Raw genomic sequence first — 19,869 nt, 5'->3', positions numbered from 1 at the left:
TAAGAGGCTCCTCTGTCCTCCACTCGTTACCTGTATTAATGGCACCTGTTTGAACTTGTTATCAGTATAAAATACACCTGTCCAAAACCTCAAACAGTCACACTCCAAACTCCACTATGGCCAAGACCAAAGAGCTGTCAAAGGCCACCAGAAACTAAATTGTAGACCTGCACCAGGCTGGGAAGACTGAATCTGCAATAGGCAAGCAGCTTGGTTTGAAGAAATCAACTGTGGGAGCAATTATTAGAAAATGGAAGACATACAAGACCACTGATAATCTCCCTCGATCTGGGGCTCCACGCAAGATCTCACCCTGTGGGGTCAAAATGATCACAAGAACGTTGAGCAAAAATCCCAGAACCACACGGGGGCACCTAGTGAATGACCTGCAGAGAGCTGGGACCAGTAACACACTACGCCGCCAGGGACTCAAATCATGCAGTGCCAGACGTGTCCCCCTGCTTAAGCCAGTACATGTCCAGGCCCGTCTGAAGTTTGCTAGAGAGCATTTGGATGATCCAGAAGAAGATTGGGAGAATGTCAAATGGTCAGATGAAACCAAAATAGAACCTTTTGGTAAAAACTCAACTCGTCGTGTTTGGAGGACAAAGACTGCTGAGCATGGGGGTGGAAACATCATGCTTTGGGGCTGTTTTTCTGCAAAGGGACCAGGACGACTGATCCGTGTAAAGGAAAGAATGAATGGGGCCATGTATTGTGAGATTTTGAGTGAAAACCTCCTTCCATCAGCAAGGGCATTGAAGATGAAACGTGGCTCGGTCTTTCAGCATGACAATGATCCCAAACACACCGCCCGGGCAACGAAGGAGTGGCTTCGTAAGAAGCATTTCAAGGTCCTGGAGTGGCCTAGCCAGTCTCCAGATCTCAACCCCATAGAAAATCTTTGGAGTGAGTTGAAAGTCCGTGTTGCCCAGGAACAGCCCCAAAACATCACTGCTCTAGAGGAGATCTGCATGGAGGAATGGGCCAAAATACCAGCAACAGTGTGTGAAAACCTTGTGAAGACTTACAGAAAATGTTTGACCTCTGTCATTGCCAACAAAGGGTATATAACAAAGTATTGAGATAAACTTTTGTTATTGACCAAATACTTATTTTCCACTATATATTTTACCTCTTGGGGATGTCATTTGAAAACATAATGTTAACTTTCACTGCTATGCAGATGACACACAGCTGTAAATTTCAATGAAACATGGTGAAGCCCCAAAATTGCCCTCGCTAGAAGCCTGTGTTTCAGACATAAGGAAGTGGATGGCTGCAAACATTCTACTTTTAAACTCAGACAAAACAGAGATGCTTGTTGTAGGTCCCAAGAAACAAAGAGATATTCTGTTGAATCTGACAATTAATCTTGATGGTTGTACAGTCGTCTCAAATAAAACTGTGAAGGACCTAACATTGCAAAAATCAGAAACTTTCTGTCCAAAAATGATGCAGAAAAATTCATCCATGCTTTTGTCACTTCTAGAATAGACTACTGCAATGCTCTACTTTCCGGCTACCCAGATAAAGCACTAAATAAACCTCAGTTAGTGTTAAACACGGCTGCTAGAATCCTGACTAGAACCAAAAAATGTGATCATATTACTCCAGTGCTAGCCTCCCTACACTGGCTTCCTGTTAAGGCTAGGGCTGATATCAATGTTTTACTGCTAACCCACAAACATTACATGGGCTTGCTCCTACCTATCTTTCTGATTTGGTCCTGCCGTACATACCTACACGTACGCTACAGCCACAAGACGCAGGCCTCCTAATTGTCCCTAGAATTTCTAAGCAAACAGCTGGAGGCAGGGAGGCAGCTGGACGCAGACTCGGTCTCAACCTTTAAGTCTTTACTGAACACTCATCTCTTCAGTGGGTCATATGATTGAGTGTAGTCTGGCCCAGGAGTGTGAAGGTGAACGGAAAGGCTCTGGAGCAACGAACCGCCCTTGCTGTCTCTGCCTGGCCGGTTCCCCTCTCTCCACTGGGATTCTCTGCCTCTAACCCTATTACAGGGGCTGAGTCACTGGCTTACTGGTGCTCTTTCATGCCGTCCCTAGGAGGGGTGCGTCACTTGAGTGGGTTGAGTCACTGACGTGATCTTCCTGTCTGGGTTTCCCCCCCCTTGGGTTGTGCTGTGGTGGAGATCTTTGTGGGCTATGCTCGGCCTTGTCTCAGGATGTTAAGTTGGTGGTTGAAGATATCCCTCTAGTGGTGTGGGGGCTGTGCTTTGGCAAAGTGGGTGGGGTTATATCCTTCCTGTTTGGCCCTGTCCGGGGGTATCATCGGATGGGGCCACAGTGTCTCCTGACCCCTCCTGTCTCAGCCTCCAGTATTTATGCTGCAGTAGTTTATGTGTCAGGGGGCTAGGGTCAGTTTGTTATATCTGGAGTACTTCTCCTGTCTTATCCGGTGTCCTGTATGAATTTAAGTATGCTCTCTCTAATTCTCTCTTTCTCTCTTTCATTCTTTCTCTCGGAGGACCTGAGCCCTAGGACCATGCCTCAGGACTACCTGGCATGATGACTCCTTGCTGTCCCCAGTCCACCTGGCCGTGCTGCTGCTCCAGTTTCAACTGTTCTGCCTGCGGCTATGGAACACTGACCTGTTCACCGGACGTGCTACCTGTCCCAGACCTGCTGTTTTCAACTCTCAAGAGACAGCAGGAGCGGTAGAGATACTCTCAATGATCGGCTATGAAAAGCCAACTGACATTTACTCCTGAGGTGCTGACTTGCTGCACCCTCGACAACTACTGTGATTATTATTATTTGACCATGCTGGTCATTTATGAACATTTGAACATCATGGCCATGTTCTGTTATAATCTCCACCCGGCACAGCCAGAAGAGGACTGGCCACCCCTCATAGCCTGGTTCCTCTCCAGCGTTCTTCCTAGGTTTTGGCCTTTCTAGGGAGTTTTTCCTAGCCACCGTGCTTCTACACCTGCTTTGCTTGCTGTTTGGGGTTTTAGGCTGGGTTTCAGTACAGCACTTTGAGATATCAGCTGATGTAAGAAGGGCTATATAAATACATTTGATTTGATTTTAAAATGGATTAAATAAAACAATTTTCTCATCAATCTACACACAATACCCCATAATGACAAAGCGGAAACAGGTTTTTAGAAATGTTTGCAAAAATCAAAAAACAGAAATACCTTATTTACGTAAATAAAAAAACAAAATACCTTTTTTTACATAAGTATTCAGACCCTTTGCTATGAGACTCGAAATTGATCTCAGGTGCATCCTATTTCCATTGATCATCCTTTCTACAACTTGATTGGAGTCCACCTGTAGTAATTTCATTGATTGGACGTGATTTGGAAAGGCACACACCTGTCTATATAAGGTCCCACAGTTGACAGTACAAAAAAGGTAAAAGGAATTGTCTGTAGAGCTCTGAGACAGGATTGTGTCGAGTCACAGGTCTGGGGAAAGGGTACCAAAACATTTCTGTAGCATTGAAGGTCCCCAAGAACACAGTGGTCTCCATCATTCTTAAATGGGAAAAGTTTAGAACCACCAAGATTATTCCTAGAGCTGGATGCCTGGGAACAAAATCCAATCAAATCAAATCAAATGTTATTTGTCACATACACATGGTTAGCAGATGTTAATGCGAGTGTAGCGAAATGCTTGTGCTTCTAGTTCCGACAATGCAGTAATAACCAACAAGTAATCTAGCTAACAATTCCAAAACTACTACCTTATAGACAGACACAAGTGTAAGGGGATAAAGAATTTGTACATAAAGATATATGAATGAGTGATGGTACAGAGCGGCATAGGCAAGATACAGTAGATGGTATCGAGTACAGTATATACATTTGAGATGAGTATGTAAACAAAGTGGCATAGTTAAAGTGGCTAGTGATACATGTATTACATAAAGATGCAGTAGATGATATAGAGTACAGTATATACATATACATATGAGATGAATAATGTAGGGTATGTAAACATTATATTAGGTAGCATTGTTTAAAGTGGCTAGTGATATATTTTACATCATTTCCCATCAATTCCCATTATTAAAGTGGCTGGAGTTGAGTCAGGGTGTTGGCAGCAGCCACTCAATGTTAGTGGTGGCTGTTTAACAGTCTGATGGCCTTGAGATAGAAGCTGTTTTTCAGTCTCTCGGACCCAGCTTTGATGCACCTGTACTGACCTCGCCTTCTGGATGATAGCGGGGTGAACAGGCAGTGGCTCGGGTGGTTGTTGTCCTTGATGATCTTTATGGCCTTCCTGTGACATCGGGTGGTGTAGGTGTCCTGGAGGGCAGGTAGTTTGCCCCCGGTGATGCGTCTACCCTCTGGAGAGCCTTACGGTTGTGGGCGGAGCAGTTGCCGTACCAGGCGGTGATACAGCCCGACAGGATGCTCTCGATTGTGCATCTGTAGAAGTTTGTGAGTGCTTTTGGTGACAAGCCGAATTTCTTCAGCCTCCTGAGGTTGAAGAGGCGCTGCTGCGCCTTCTTCACGATGCTGTCTGTGTGGGTGGACCAATTCAGTTTGTCTGTGATGTGTACGCCAAGGAACTTAAAACTTACTACCCTCTCCACTACTGTTCCATCGATGTGGATAGGGGGGTGTTCCCTCTGCTGTTTCCTGAAGTCCACAATCATCTCCTTAGTTTTGTTGACGTTGAGTGTGAGGTTATTTTCCTGACACCACACTCTGAGGGCCCTCACCTCCTCCCTGTAGGCCGTCTCGTTGTTGTTGGTAATCAAGCCTACCACTGTTGTGTCGTCCGCAAACTTGATTAATGAGTTGGAGGCGTGCGTGGCCACGCAGTCGTGGGTGAACAGGGAGTACAGGAGAGGGCTCAGAACGCACCCTTGTGGGGCCCAAGTGTTGAGGATCAGCGGGGTGGAGATGTTGTTGCCTACCCTCACCACCTGGGGTCGGCCCGTCAGGAAGTCCAGTACCCAGTTGCACAGGGCGGGGTCGAGACCCAGGGTCTCGAGCTTGATGACGAGCTTGGAGGGCACTATGGTGTAAAATGCCGAGCTGTAGTCGATGAACAGCATTCTCACATAGGTATTCCTCTTGTCCAGATGGGTTAGGGCAGTGTGCAGTGTGGTTGAGATTGCATCGTCTGTGGACCTATTTGGGCGGTAAGCAAATTGGAGTGGGTCTAGGGTGTCAGGTAGGGTGGAGGTGATATGGTCCTTGACTAGTCTCTCAAAGCACTTCATGATGACAGAAGTGAGTGCTAGTAGGTAGACGTTTAGGTAGTCGTTTAGCTCAGTTACCTTAGCTTTCTTGGGAACAGGAACAATGGTGGCCCTCTTGAAGCATGTGGGAACAACAGACTGGGATAGGGATTGATTGAATATGTCTGTAAACACACCAGCCAGCTGGTCTGCGCATGCTCTGAGGGCGCGGCTGGGGATGCCGTCTGGGCCTGCAGCCTTGCGAGGGTTGACCCGTTTAAATGTTTTCCCCACGTCGGCTGCAGTGAAGGAGAGTCCGCATGTTTTAGTTGCGGGCCGTGTCAGTGGCACTGTATTGTCCTCAAAGCGAGCAAAAAAGTTATTTAGTCTGCCTGGGAGCAAGACATCCTGGTCCGTGACGGGGCTGGTTTTCTTTTTGTAATCCGTGATTGACTGTAGACCCTGCCACATACCTCTTGTGTCTGAGCCGTTGAATTGAGATTCTACTTTGTCTCTGTACTGACGCTTAGCTTGTTTGATTGCCTTGCGGAGGGAATAGTTACACTGTTTGTATTCGGTCATGTTTCCGGTCACCTTGCTCTGATTAAAAGCAGTGGTTCGCGCTTTCAGTTTCACGCGAATGCTGCCATCAAAGGTAGCAATCGGGGAGAAAGGCCTTGGTTAGGGAGGTAACCAAGAACCCGATGGTCACTCTGATAAAGCTCCAGAGTCCCTCTGTGGAAATGGGAGAACCTTCCAAAAGGACGACCATCTCTGCAGCACTCCACCAATCAGGCCTTTATGGTAGAGTGGTCAGACGGAAGCCACTCATCGGTGAAAGGCACATCACAGCCCGCTTGGAGCTTGCCAAAAGGCACCTAAAGGACTCAGACTATGAGAAACAATATTCTCCTGTCTGATGAAACCAAGATTGAAATCTTTGGCCTGAATGCCAAGCAAACCTGTCACCATCCCTATGGTGAAGCATGCTGGTGGCCGCATCATGCTGTGGGGATGTTTTTCAGCAGCAGGGACTGGGAGACTTGTCAGGATCAAGGCAAAGATGAACAGAGCAAAGTACAGAGAGATCCTTGATGAAAACCTGCTCCAGAGCGCCCAGGACTTCAGACTGGAGTGAAGGTTCACCTTCCAACAGGACAATGACCCTAAGCACACAGCCAAGACAACGCAGGAGTGGCTTCAGGACAAATCTCTGGATGTCCTTGAGTGGCCCAGCCAGAGCCCAGACTTGAACCTGATCGACCATCTCTGGATTGACCTGAAAATAGCTGTGTGGCAATGCTCCCCATCCAACCTGACAAAGCTTGAGAGGATCTGCAGAGAAGAATGGGAGAAACTCCCCAAATACAGGTGTGTTAAGCTTGTAGTGTCAAACCCAAGAAGAATTGAGGCTGTAATCGCTGCCAAAGGTGCTTCAACAAAGTACTGAGTAAAGGGTCTATGCAAATGTGATATTTCATTTTTCATACAAAAAACGTTTTTTGCTTTGTCATTATGGGGTATTGTGATGTCATTATGGGGTATTGAGATGTCATTATGGGGTATTGTGTGTAGATTGATGAGGGGGGAAACAATTTAATCAATTTTAGAACAACGCTGTAATGTAACAAAATGTGGGAAAAGTCAAGGGGTCTGAATACTTTCCAAATGCACTGTATGCCTGAAAGCTCTCTCTCTCTCTCACACACACACACACACACACACACACACACACACACACACACACACACACACACACACACACACACACACACACACACACACACACACACACACACACACACACACACACAGTGAAGTAAATACAATATTTGCATATAAACAAACAACCTCCTACAGGTAAGTCCATACATGCACATGATACACATGATCAATGTACACAACAGGTACATCTTAAATCAATACCATAGACTACATCCTGTTGCCCTGTATGACAGACAACAACCTCTCAGCAGAGTAGACTAAACACTGACAGTTCAGGTCAGTACAGCCACATCTCTGTATACACACTATGTCCTTTGATGCCGCATGTGGACCCAGTCTGCCAGCCCAAGGTCGCCAGTTGTTTCTCCTCCCAGTCCTCCTAACACATCTTGATATTGGAGGATGGAAGGAGAGAATCAGGGGAGACAGAGGGAGAGGAAGGGAAAGGGTGAAGGAAGCTAGGGGAGGGACGGCAGGGAAACCATGCCTGAAGCCTTGTAAGAATCTCAGCGCATGGGTCCCAAATAGCAGCCTATTCCCTATTTCGTGCACTCTTGGCCAGAGCCCATAGGGCCATACTATAGGGTTTTGGTCAAAGATAGTGCACAACATGGGGAATATGTTTACATTTGGGACACAGATTCAGAGTTAATGTTCCTTCTTCTCGCACCAATCAATCGCGGCTAATCTCTCTCTCTCCCTGCGTTCCCCAGAGTGGTCCTCCATCCGGCGTAACGCCATGATCCCATCTCTCCCTCGTCTCCCTCGGCAACACCATACAACTCCAATCCCAGAGCTCTCTCTCTCCCTCTCTCTCTCTCTCCAATCCCAGAGCTCTCTCTCTCTCTCCAATCCCAGAGATCTCTCTCTCTCTCTCTCCCTCTCTCCAATCCCAGAGCTCTCTCTCTCCAATCCCAGAGCTCTCTCTCTCTCCAATCCCAGAGCTCTCTCCCTCTCTCTCTCTCCCTCTCCAATCCCAGAGCTCTCTCTCTCTCTCCCTCTCTTTCTCCAATCTCAGAGCTCTCTCTCTCTCTCCAATCCCAGAGCTCTCTCTCTCTCTCTCTCTCCCTCTCTCTCTCCAATCCCAGAGCGCTCTCTCTCCAATCACAGCGCGCTCTCTCTCCAATCCCAGAGCTCTCTCTCTCTCCCTCTCTCCAATCCCAGAGCGATCTCTCTCTCTCTCTCCAATCCCAGAGCTCTCTCTCTCTTCAATCCCAGAGCGCTCTCTCTCTCTCTCTCCAATCCCAGAGCTCTCTCCCTCTTTCTCTCCAATCCCAGAGCTCTCTCTCTCTCTCCAATCCCAGAGCTCTCTCTCTCTCTCTCTCCAATCCCAGAGCGCTCTCTCTCTCTCCAATCCCAGAGCGCTCTCTCTCTCTCTTCTATCCCAGAGAGCTCTCTCTCAATCCCAGAGCGCTCTCTCAATTCAATTCAATTTCAATCCAATTCAATGGGCTTCATTGGCATGGGAAACATATGTTATCATTGCCAAAGAAAGTGAGGTAGATAATATACAAAAGTGAAATAAACAATATAAATGAACAGTAAACATTACACTCACAGAAGTTCCACAAGAATAAAGACATTACAAATGTCATATTATGTATATATACAGTGTTTTAACGATGTACAAATGGTTAAAGGACAAAAGGAAAAATGAAAATAAATAAACATAAATATGGAATGTATTTACAATGGTGTTTGTTCTTCACTGGTTGCCCTTTTCTTGTGGAAACAGGTCACACATCTTGCTGCTGTGATGGCACACTGGGATTTCACCCAGTAGATATGGGAGTTTATCAAAATCGGGTTTGTTTTCAAATTCCTTGTGGATCTGTGTAATCTGAGGGAAATATGTGTCTCTAATATGTTCATACATTGGGCAGGAGGTTAGGAAGTGCAGCTCAGTTTCCACCTCATTTTGTGGGCAGTGTGCACATGCCTCACTCACTCACTCACTCACTCACTCACTCACTCACTCACTCACTCGTTAGTGTTCTCCTGTCTCTTGGCCCAGTGGAGCCAGGCTCCTCAGGCTGCGGATCCTGAATTCCACAGCCCAGGCATGCAGAGCCACACCCAGGGGACAGGCTCATACTCAGAGAGGCTAATACATTCACTCCACTCCATTGACTTGGGACTGTGAGAACACTACATTGACTTGGGACTGTGAGAACACTACATTGACTTGGGACTGTGAGAACACTACATTGACTTGGGACTGTGAGAACACTACATTGACTTGGGACTGTGAGAACACTACATTGACTTGGGACTGTGAGAACACTACATTGACTTGGGACTGTGAGAACACTACATTGACTTGGGACTGTGAGAACACTACATTGACTTGGGACTGTGTGAACACTACATTGACTTGGGACTGTGAGAACACTACATTGACTTGGGACTGTGTGAACACTACATTGACTTGGGACTGTGAGAACACTACATTGACTTGGGACTGTGAGAACACTACATTGACTTGGGACTGTGAGAACACTACATTGACTTGGGATTGTGAGAACACTACATTGACCTGGGACTGTGAGAACACTCCATTGACTTGGGACTGTGAGAACACCACAGGTTGGAAGATTTTTACTCAGTGACCCAGAGTGTGAATGCGTTGTGACCCGCTGCTTTGGGGGCTGTAACCAGCTAAGCACTACTTATCATTTCAGAGGCATCTCGTTTAATTGAAGTCACAGAAAGGTAATTGACTCCAAGGGAGAGTTTCATCTTTCCATCCCACCTTTTTCCTCCGCAGGACCAAGCAGAGCAAACAAACATGAAAAAGCAACAGCTTCACGTCGGGTCAATAGCATCAAAGAACTTTCAAAGAACCTCCCCCAACCCTCCTGGAATCCTCCCAGAATACACCACTGAGGGCCGCCTTTCATCACGACTCTGCACCCTGAACTTCCAATCCCACTGCTGATTTGTCGAAGGTCACCAGGGCTCTTTTAAACATCTCAACCAATTGCGTTGGCGTTTAGGGAGGACGTTGCCCTGTCAGAAGCTCCGATCTTGACAGGAGCTGAGGAGGTGTCTGGAGGAGTTGAAAGGATTTCTTAATTAGCTCTGAACATCCACTTAGTCCGTACCCCCGGTGTACCCTGACGAGTCTGTGCCCACCGCCAACAACATCAAAGGCCAATCGACTTTGGAAGTCAAATTTAGATCTGTAATTCGGTTTGCTGTTAAACCGTGATGGTGGGATGGTAGTTAGTGGGCTGTCATGCAAACAGACTGTATTAGAAGTGTATTAGAAGAGCCTATTAAGATGTACAGTACAACCATGTTCATTTGTGGTGGATATTTGACTGATCAAAGTTTCGCTCCGGTCACAAGACACATAATACAGCATGCCCACTGTTACAGACACACAGAACAATAATCACAAGACATATAATACAGCATGCCCACTGTTACATACACACATAATCAATCAACAACAATCATCTAGCTTCCTTTATCGTGTTCAGTGACCTAAATAACAGTTACAGCAGCAATATCAATCACAGTTTTAACAAAGCCAAACATTACAGTCACCATCTCTAACTACTAATCACTCATGACAGTTTGTGGTCCAAATATGGTGTGCCAGGATCCAAAAAGCCATTCACACTCCAAACAGTCCTGTCAAAGCAAAATCCACCCTTCAATCAATCCTGGCAAGGCTAAGTCCAACCGTAATCAACCCTAGCAAGGTGAAGTCCATCCCTCAACTAATCCTGGCAGAGCTGAGTCCACCAGCTCGCTACACATCGGCCCTTACCCAGTGGCAGGGGTAGAGGGATGCCAAGTGTTTCTTTCCGGCATGCCTTGCCAACACCCCACATCCCAGCTGGCTTGGTAAGGAGAGGGTCTGGCTAGCAGTGGAAGAGGACAGGAGGTGGCAGAGTGGCTCATATCCTCCTGAACCAAAAATAACCACAATGAAGCCTGCTGCTGATCTGGCCTCACTGGCGGACATGTTGGTGCCCCAGATCCAGAACCATTATCGCTATTAGAGAATCTAGTGGTGTCACCAAGATGTTGGTGTTAGATTGTGGTGAATAAGGGCCCAGCATTTTCCCCAGTCAGGAAATACTCTGGGTCCTTGCCCCCTATAATTATAGGGGGCAGTTTTTCCCTGGAAAGGTCACATGACAAACGTGGTCAGAGTATGTTTTTGTTAATATAAATGGGAGAAAAATGGTGGTCAGATGTACCTCCAAGCTGTACTCCTCCACGGTCCTCTTCAGCGGATCAACGATCTGCCAGCAGATGAGGATGCACAGGTCAATCAGCAGCATCCCACCCACGATGATCAGCAGCTTCTGGTCCTTGATAATCTGGAGGGAAGAAGAGAAGAGAGAGAATGATAGGGGAGACAGGGAGAGAGAGGTGGCTGTAGGTACACTTTTAGAAAAGGGTGCCTGGAACCAAAAAGGGCTCTACCTGGAATCAAAAAGGGCTCTACCAAAAAGGGCTCTACCTGGAACCAAAAAGGCTCTACCTGGAACCAAAAAGGGCTCTACCTGGAACCAAAAAGGCTCTACCTGGAACCAAAAAGGGCTCTACCTGGAACCAAAAAGGGCTCTACCTGGAACCACAAAGGGCTCTACCTGGAACCAAAAAGGGCTCTACCTGGAATCAAAAAGGGCTCTTCCTGGAACCAAAAAGGGCTCTACCTGGAACCAAAAAGGGCTCTACCTGGAACCACAAAGGGCTCTACCTGGAACCAAAAAGGGCTCTTCCTGGAACCAAAAAGGGCTCTACCTGGAACCAAAAAGGGCTCTACCTGGAACCACAAAGGGCTCTACCTGGAATCAAAAAGGGCTCTTCCTGGAACCAAAAAGGGCTCTACCTGGAACCAAAAAGGGCTCTACCTGGAACCACAAAGGGCTCTACCTGGAATCAAAAAGGGCTCTTCCTGGAACCAAAAAGGGCTCTACCTGGAACCAAAAAGGGCTCTACCTGGAATCAAAAAGGGCTCTACCTGGAACCAAAAAGGGCTCTACCTGGAATCAAAAAGGGCTCTTCCTGGAACCACAAAGGTTGTCCTACATTGACACACGAAGGTAGCTCCTTTTTAAATGTAGGGAGGGTAGGGATGGATGAGAGGTAGGATACAGTGAGCTGGTAAAAGACACCAACCCGAGCGGGAGTCGCATAAATCAACAAAGACCCTCTTTTGTGTTGGTGAACTTTAGAGGATGAAAGGTGGGCCACCCCGCACCCTCCCGTCTGATCTTTATTTTGAACAGCGTTTGACCCCACCGCCGTCCACATCAAAGCAAAGGTCAGGAGAACACAGACATGGACGCACTTGAGAGAAATCATTTCATATAAATGATGTGGTCTCTCTTTAACACTCTCTCTCTCTCGCTCTCTCTCTCTCGCTCTCTCTCTCTCCACCGAATGGAATGGGGGATTGATTTAACACTTTCTCTCTCTCCACCGCCACAGACAGAAGACGGTGGACTCAGAATGGAATGGGGGATTGGTTTAACACATTCTCTCTCTCCACCGCCACAGACAGAAGACGGTGGACTCAGAATGGAATGGGGGATTGGTTTAACACATTCTCTCTCTCCACCGCCACGGAAGAATCATATCAGAAGATTGACCATGGTCTCATGTCCCTTTGGCCAAGACAGATGTCAAATTAATAAATGATCACATTCTGCTATTCCCAATGAGACATAGTGTTGTTGTGTACTGGATACAATATAAGATCCACACAGCACAGTACACTACCTACAGTATCTGAGTCAATCTGTATAGCTGTGCCCCATAATAAATAAATATGCTCTCTGCTCCCTGCTCCCTGCTCTCCATTACATCAGGCCTGCTAACATTAGAGCTGGCTACATCAGGCCTGCTAACATTAGAGCTGGCTACATCAGGTCTGATAACATTAGAGCTGGCTACATCAGGCCTGCTAACATTAGAGCTGGCTACATCAGGCCTGCTAACATTAGAGCTGGCTACATCAGGCCTGCTAACATTAGAGCTGGCTACATCAGGCCTGCTAACATTAGAGCTGGCTACATCAGGCCTGCTAACATTAGAGCTGGCTACATCAGGCCTGCTAACATTAGAGCTGGCTACATCAGGTCTGCTAACATTAGAGCTGGCTACATCAGGCCTGCTAACACTAGAGCTGGCTACATCAGGCCTGCTAATATTAGAGCTGGCTACATCAGGTCTGCTAACATTAGAGCTGGCTACATCAGGCCTGCTAACATTAGAGCTGGCTACATCAGGCCTGCTAACATTAGAGCTGGCTACATCAGGTCTGCTAACATTAGAGCTGGCTACATAAGGTCTGCTAACATTAGAGCTGGCTACATCAGGCCTGCTAACATTAGAGATGGCTACATCAGGCCTGCTAACATTAGAGCTGGCTACATCAGGCCTGCTAACATTAGAGCTGGCTACATCAGGCCTGCTTTCTTTTTTGCATTTTAAACGCTTCTGCCTACCCTGGTGACAGTATTACTATATTCTACTGCTGATTCATCATTAAAAGCATGGGGATGTGGACTGTGTGAACTGTTGAATACACTGTGTACACTAGTTGTGATCAGGGAACAGAGCAGTATGCTTTCAAGGCCCTGATCCGTGAGGAATGGGATCGTCAGATATGATCAAACGTTTGCATAGGGATGCGTATTTATTTTAGTATGAAATACACAGCTCATATCAGATCATGTACACACGCGTGAGGTCACTGTTCTGTGTAAGCTTGTACAGTATTATGTGGACACTATGTGCACTATGTTTTGTCTTCTCTATGTGTGTACACATTAGTGTGTGTGTGTGTGTGTGTGTGTGTGTGTGTGTGTGTGTGTGTGCAATGGTGTATCTCACTATGTGCACGTTCAAGAATACTCTAAAGTAAATCTCAGAGACAGACTAACAGGCAGTCACGGAGGGAGGCTGCAGAGCAGCCTGTTTGATTGACAGGCCCTGTGCTTACCCAACACTGAACCAGGCCTCTTTAAGGAGTGAAGGAGTGCTGTGCGAACCTTACCGAGTGGAACCCTTATTGAGCACACCCTGATTTACAGTCTTCTCTCTGAGGGAGGGGGGAAGGAGGGACGGAGATGGAGGGACTGGCGAAAGGACGGAGGGATTGATGAAGAGATGGCAAACATCACTGGGGTTCCATGGCGAACCCCCAGCAACACTCTGATGACTGACAACAGCTATCACTTCACTCAGCCAAAGCCCCTGCACTCAATCAGTGTGTGTGTGGAGGGAGGGAGCTAGGTTAACTGCTGCCCGACAGACAGATCCTGGCTCTGCTGAACCAGCAGGGAATAGGTCTTTAGATTTAAGGGCTGTCTAGCTCCACCTGGGGAGCACTCAGTTTAGTCTCTCTGCTCTGATGGAGGAGGAGGAGGAACAAGAAGAGGAGGAAGAGGAGGATGAACAAGAAGAGGAGGAGTAGGAACAAGAGGAAGAGGAGAAACAAGAAGAAGAAGAGGAGGAACAAGAAGAGGAGGAAGAAGAGGAAGAAGAAGCGGAGGAGGAGGAAGAGAGGAGAAAAAACTGAGACTGCATAATTGCCATAGCAACACATTTCACAGGAGCAAGAGCTGTTTTGTTTTTCTTTGAATTACAAATCAAAAATAAATCTTTTTAGATGTTAACACAAAAGATCCTCCCTTTTTTAGCACATCTGAAGATATCAAAACGTGTTTGTGTTTGAGATGACCACAGACTTAAAGGAGAGATGCAGACCAGCACTGACCCCCTGTCTCTTTCCATCTTTAAATCTCTCTCTCTCTTTCTCTCTGCCTCCCACGCACTCTCTCTCTCCCACTCTCTCTGACAGCTCTCCCACACTCCCTCCTGCAGCCGTTGCCATCCGACACATCTATCCAGGATGTGATGTGAGGTGGACTACAAATATCGAAAGGCCAGCAGAGATGCAGCCACAGAGGCCTGGCAAGCCTTTACATAATCACACCAGCTACACAAGCATATTGTGTCAGATAGATATTGGTTTGCCGTTTTGTCTTTCCATTGAAGAGAGGAATTGAAATATGTCAATCAAAAACAGGTCAGTGGGTAGAGTGTGTGTTACAGAAAAGCACACACACGTACGGACGCAAGAATGCAAACACACAAGCATGCGCGCAAGCACACAAACACATAGCCCTTTAATCCTGTAAAACACTGCAGGCTTAAACAACGAGATGAATCACCACTCTCCCTGATGATCAGCCAGTCTCGCACAGCAGTAACAGAAACCCCACACACATTCCATCAGGTTCACCACAGGGAGCATGTGTGTGTGCTTGTGTGCGTGTGCACTGAACATAGAACAAAAGGTGTGTGTGGTAAATTCTTTAGAGCTTGAGTCAATCTCTAGCTTGGCTTCTTCAGCTTGACTTTTTCTAGAGAAAGGTCGCAGCAGCAACATATACCCAGGGGGAGCTCCAGCTGTCCCTGAACTGTACACTGTGTGTGTGTGTGCGTATGTACAGTCTGAGCTGAGCAGAGTGTCTGTAATGCTTTTTGTGGCTGGATCGTTGCAGCTCCTCTGGGGCTTGGGGTGACTGAGTGGGGCTAACAACCTGCCTTACTGCTGGGTCTCCCACTGGGAGAAAAACACCACTTCTTAGGTCTGCTACAGTAGTTACTCAGTTACACACATGTAGTTTGAGGAAATGTTTTGGTTGAAAAAGAGAATCACCAAGTGTAAAAGGTGCTGGTTTAGATCCCGGCGCCTCTGTTAGAAGACGTGGTAGTGACCAGTAGGAAACCGATCATATTAAATGACATGGGAGGAGATGGCTGCCGTTTTACATAATATTCCTGCCACGGTCTCTTATGTCCGAAAATAGCTTTTTCATATCAGGGCAGCGATTACTCACCTCGTACTGGACGAACATATATATTTTCTTTAACGAGTGGGACGAGAAGGATTTACTTCAGACACCTGACAAGGCCAACATCCCCGTCATTCGCGTGATAAAGGGACGGAGATGTCGGGACGTAGGTCGGGGTGCCTTGTAAGGATCTGACGGCGAGTGGGTAATCTGCCTCTACCATCAGTCCTATTAGACAACATACAATCATTAGATAACGAAATAGACGAGCTACAATCACAAATATCATACCAACGGGACATTTAAAAACTGTAATATTTTATGTTTCACTGAGTTGTGCATGGATAACATACAGCTGTCGGGTTTTGCGCTGCATCGGCAAGATAGAACAGCTGCCTCCGGTAAGACAAGGGGTGGCGGTCTGTATATTTGTAAACAACAGCTGGTGCACAAAATCTAATATTAAGGAAGCCTTGAGGTTTCGCTCGCGTAAGGGATAGTATCTCATGATGAGCTGTAGACCACACTATTTACCAAGAGAGTTTTCATCTATATTTTCGTAGCTGTCTATTTACCATCACAAACCGATGTTGGCACTAAGACCGCACTCAGTGAGCTGTATAAGCAAACAGGAAAACTAAACATGGTTGCATCACTGCCTGGTACGGCAACTTCTCGGCCCCGTTGGCCGCAAGGCACTATCGAGGGTAGTGCGTACGGCCCAGTATGGCCAAGCTTCCTGCCATCTAGGACCTACATACCTGAGCAACATTGTGACAGGCAGCAACCTGGAATCTCCCCTTGTGATTGCTACTTGATAACCAGATTGTGATAGGGCTGCATACTTGCTCCGAGGCGAGGGGTAAAGTGTTATTTTTTGCAAACCCTGAAAATGTGGTCAGAAACAATATCACATAACAATCCCTCCCCTTCTCTCTTCTACGCCTTCTTCTTCTTCTCCCTCCATTCATTTTTTATCTGACATAATGCATGTGTAGTGACACAGGAATCAGTGGCATAAGAAGCGCTAGCTGCTGTTAACCAGTGAGGATTTCTCTATCAGAGTCCATAATGGCCAATTATGGTTCTAGGCTCCTGCGTTCTGCTTGAGTGCAGCCAGCCTCAGCAGACCAGACCGTGTGACTACCACAATATACTGCTGCTTGTTCACAGCAACAGAAAACGCTCTCTTCCTTTAATTAACTGGTTTACACAAATAACTAAATGACCTTGGCTAGTCTGATGTTGATAGTCTTTTCTAAAGAAGGGGAGTTAGCATGTTAATCCGGCATGTGCGCTCCGTTGCTCATAAAGCAGGTCCCATACCTGTGGCTGTAATCCCCTCCTTGTGGTGACACTATGGCTTTGTCCCATACGGCACCCTATTCCCTACATAGTGCACTACTTTTAGACAGAGCCTTATGTTAGTGCACTATATAGGGGATAGGGTGCCATTTGGGACAAAGCCTGTATGCATGTTGGCATCTTTCCACAACCTGAACACTGTCAGCTACTGTATTAGCAGAGTGACCAACGAGGCAGGATCGGTGTCAAATCTATTCAGACGATTCAGGAAGTGAATAGAAATGCAATACTTAAAATGTAAACGTTCACTTTGAAATTGATTTGACTCAATGGAAATAGAAAGGGACCCCATTCACCTCATTCATAAGACAAGGCAATTGTCAATGCTGGTGCAAAATGATGATGATATGGTGATAATAGTAATAATAATGATAATAATTAATCATCATCATTCCACATAATACAATTTCAGTAAAAACACACGTCACTACTTTCTGCTGTTGGCCATCATTTTGGCCATGAGACCACACAGGTAGAGTTTTTTTTTCACTACTATTTTTTGTTTGTTTATTAGATAAGGTACAGATAGATAGGAAAGACAGGAAGAGTAGCAAAGGGTTGGATTGGAATCCATGCTGCAGCAGTGTTCCATGGGCAGCAGCTCACTGCGTTCTCTCACCTTTTTCTTCATCTTGACGTTCTTGAAGATAGCATGGACTCTCCAGGTCTTGGCAAACATGGCACCAAACGCTGTTGTGTAGCCCACAATGAGGATCCATGTTCGCACCTGCAAGACGAGGACAGAAACAGTCAAAAGCTGTCAAAGAGCTGGACTAAAACAAAGATCTAGACTGACAAGATGTTAGCATTTATTTTTTCTTAGCCGACAAATTCACCAAAAGCTCTAAAAGTGCACTAAAAATAGTCAGAATCCTTTCATAATTCCATGAAAGTGAATGTGCAAACTTCAGAGGAAGTCGTATACTAGGATCATGGCTGTCAACCTTATGCATATGCGTTATTAAAAAGAGACCTAGCAGCCTCTCCCTACTTGAAATCCAAGGATATTAAAACAAACCAAATACTATGGTGCCTTCTGTAGGCTATATCTGTATTTAGAATGAGTTGTAAACTAAATAAGAGCAACAAAGCTATATCCTGTAATAACTCCCACAGTATCTAATTTAACAAGCCGGAAAAACACTACTTTAACACCCACTGCACTAAATGCTGTTTGTGTTTGTTTGTCTGTCTGTTGAAAAGCATTCTTGGCAGGGAGGCAGAGTCACAATAGAACAGACCAAGGCAGGAGATTCAGCAGCAACCCTATTCTCCCCCCTGTGTTGCTTGAGGAAAATAGGAGCCCTACTGAAAGAGACTGTTCTAGGGGCCCCTTGACAAATGACTAGGTCTGGTCTATGTGGGGGATGAAAAAGATATATGACCCTAAATCACATCAAAGTTTATTAGTCGCGTACATCGATTTGAAGATGCTATTGCTGGTGCAGCGTAATACCTATGTTTCTAGCTCCAACAGTGCAGTAATACCTATGTTTCTAGCTCCAACAGTGCAGTAATACCTATGTTTCTAGCTCCAACAGTGCAGTAATACCTATGTTTCTAGCTCCAACAGTGCAGTAATACCTATGTTTCTAGCTCCAACAGTGCAGTAATACCTATGTTTCTAGCTCCAACAGTGCAGTAATACCTATGTTTCTAGCTCCAACAGTGCATTAATACCTATGTTTCTAGCTCCAACAGTGCAGTAATACCTATGTTTCTAGCTCCAACAGTGCAGTAATACCTATGTTTCTAGCTCCAACAGTGCAGTAATACCTATGTTTCTAGCTCCAACAGTGCAGCGTAATACCTATGTTTCTAGCTCCAACAGTGCAGTAATACCTATGTTTCTAGCTCCAACAGTGCAGTAATACCTATGTTTCTAGCTCCAACAGTGCAGTAATACCTATGTTTCTAGCTCCAACAGTGCAGTAATACCTATGTTTCTAGCTCCAACAGTGCAGTAATACCTATGTTTCTAGCTCCAACAGTGCAGTAATACCTATGTTTCTAGCTCCAACAGTGCAGTAATACCTATGTTTCTAGCTCCAACAGTGCAGTAATACCTATGTTTCTAGCTCCAACAGTGCAGTAATACCTATGTTTCTAGCTCCAACAGTGCATTAATACCTATGTTTCTAGCTCCAACAGTGCAGTAATACCTATGTTTCTAGCTCCAACAGTGCATTAATACCTATGTTTCTAGCTCCAACAGTGCAGTAATACCTATGTTTCTAGCTCCAACAGTGCAGTAATACCTATGTTTCTAGCTCCAACAGTGCAGTATTACCTATGTTTCTAGCTCCAACAGTGCATTAATACCTATGTTTCTAGCTCCAACAGTGCAGTAATACCTATGTTTCTAGCTCCAACAGTGCAGTAATACCTATGTTTCTAGCTCCAACAGTGCAGTAATACCTATGTTTCTAGCTCCAACAGTGCAGTAATACCTATGTTTCTAGCTCCAACAGTGCAGTAATACCTATGTTTCTAGCTCCAACAGTGCAGTAATACCTATGTTTCTAGCTCCAACAGTGCAGTAATACCTATGTTTCTAGCTCCAACAGTGCAGTAATACCTATGTTTCTAGCTCCAACAGTGCAGTAATACCTATGTTTCTAGCTCCAACAGTGCAGTAATACCTATGTTTCTAGCTCCAACAGTGCAGTAATACCTATGTTTCTAGCTCCAACAGTGCAGTAATACCTATGGTTCTAGCTCCAACAGTGCAGTAATACCTATGTTTCTAGCTCCAACAGTGCAGTAATACCTATGTTTC

General features: G+C 45.9%; 1 protein-coding gene across 1 annotated transcript in view; it reads right to left on the bottom strand.

The window, feature by feature from the left end:
• Positions 1-19,869, bottom strand: part of LOC139372747 (gamma-aminobutyric acid type B receptor subunit 2-like) — a 460,183-nt gene that overhangs the window by 76,869 nt on the left and 363,445 nt on the right. The window contains exons 12-13 of the mRNA XM_071112543.1: positions 17,710-17,817; positions 11,109-11,231 (exon numbers count right to left, since the gene is read on the bottom strand). Coding sequence (XP_070968644.1) covers positions 11,109-11,231; positions 17,710-17,817 — 231 coding nt within the window. The remainder of the gene's footprint in view (positions 1-11,108; positions 11,232-17,709; positions 17,818-19,869) is intronic.

Source organism: Oncorhynchus clarkii, chromosome 18 (assembly GCF_045791955.1).
Source record: "Oncorhynchus clarkii lewisi isolate Uvic-CL-2024 chromosome 18, UVic_Ocla_1.0, whole genome shotgun sequence".
Classification (NCBI taxonomy): domain Eukaryota; kingdom Metazoa; phylum Chordata; class Actinopteri; order Salmoniformes; family Salmonidae; genus Oncorhynchus; species Oncorhynchus clarkii.
Note: the sequence above shows the minus strand (reverse complement) of the source record. Positions and strands in the feature narration are given on the sequence as shown.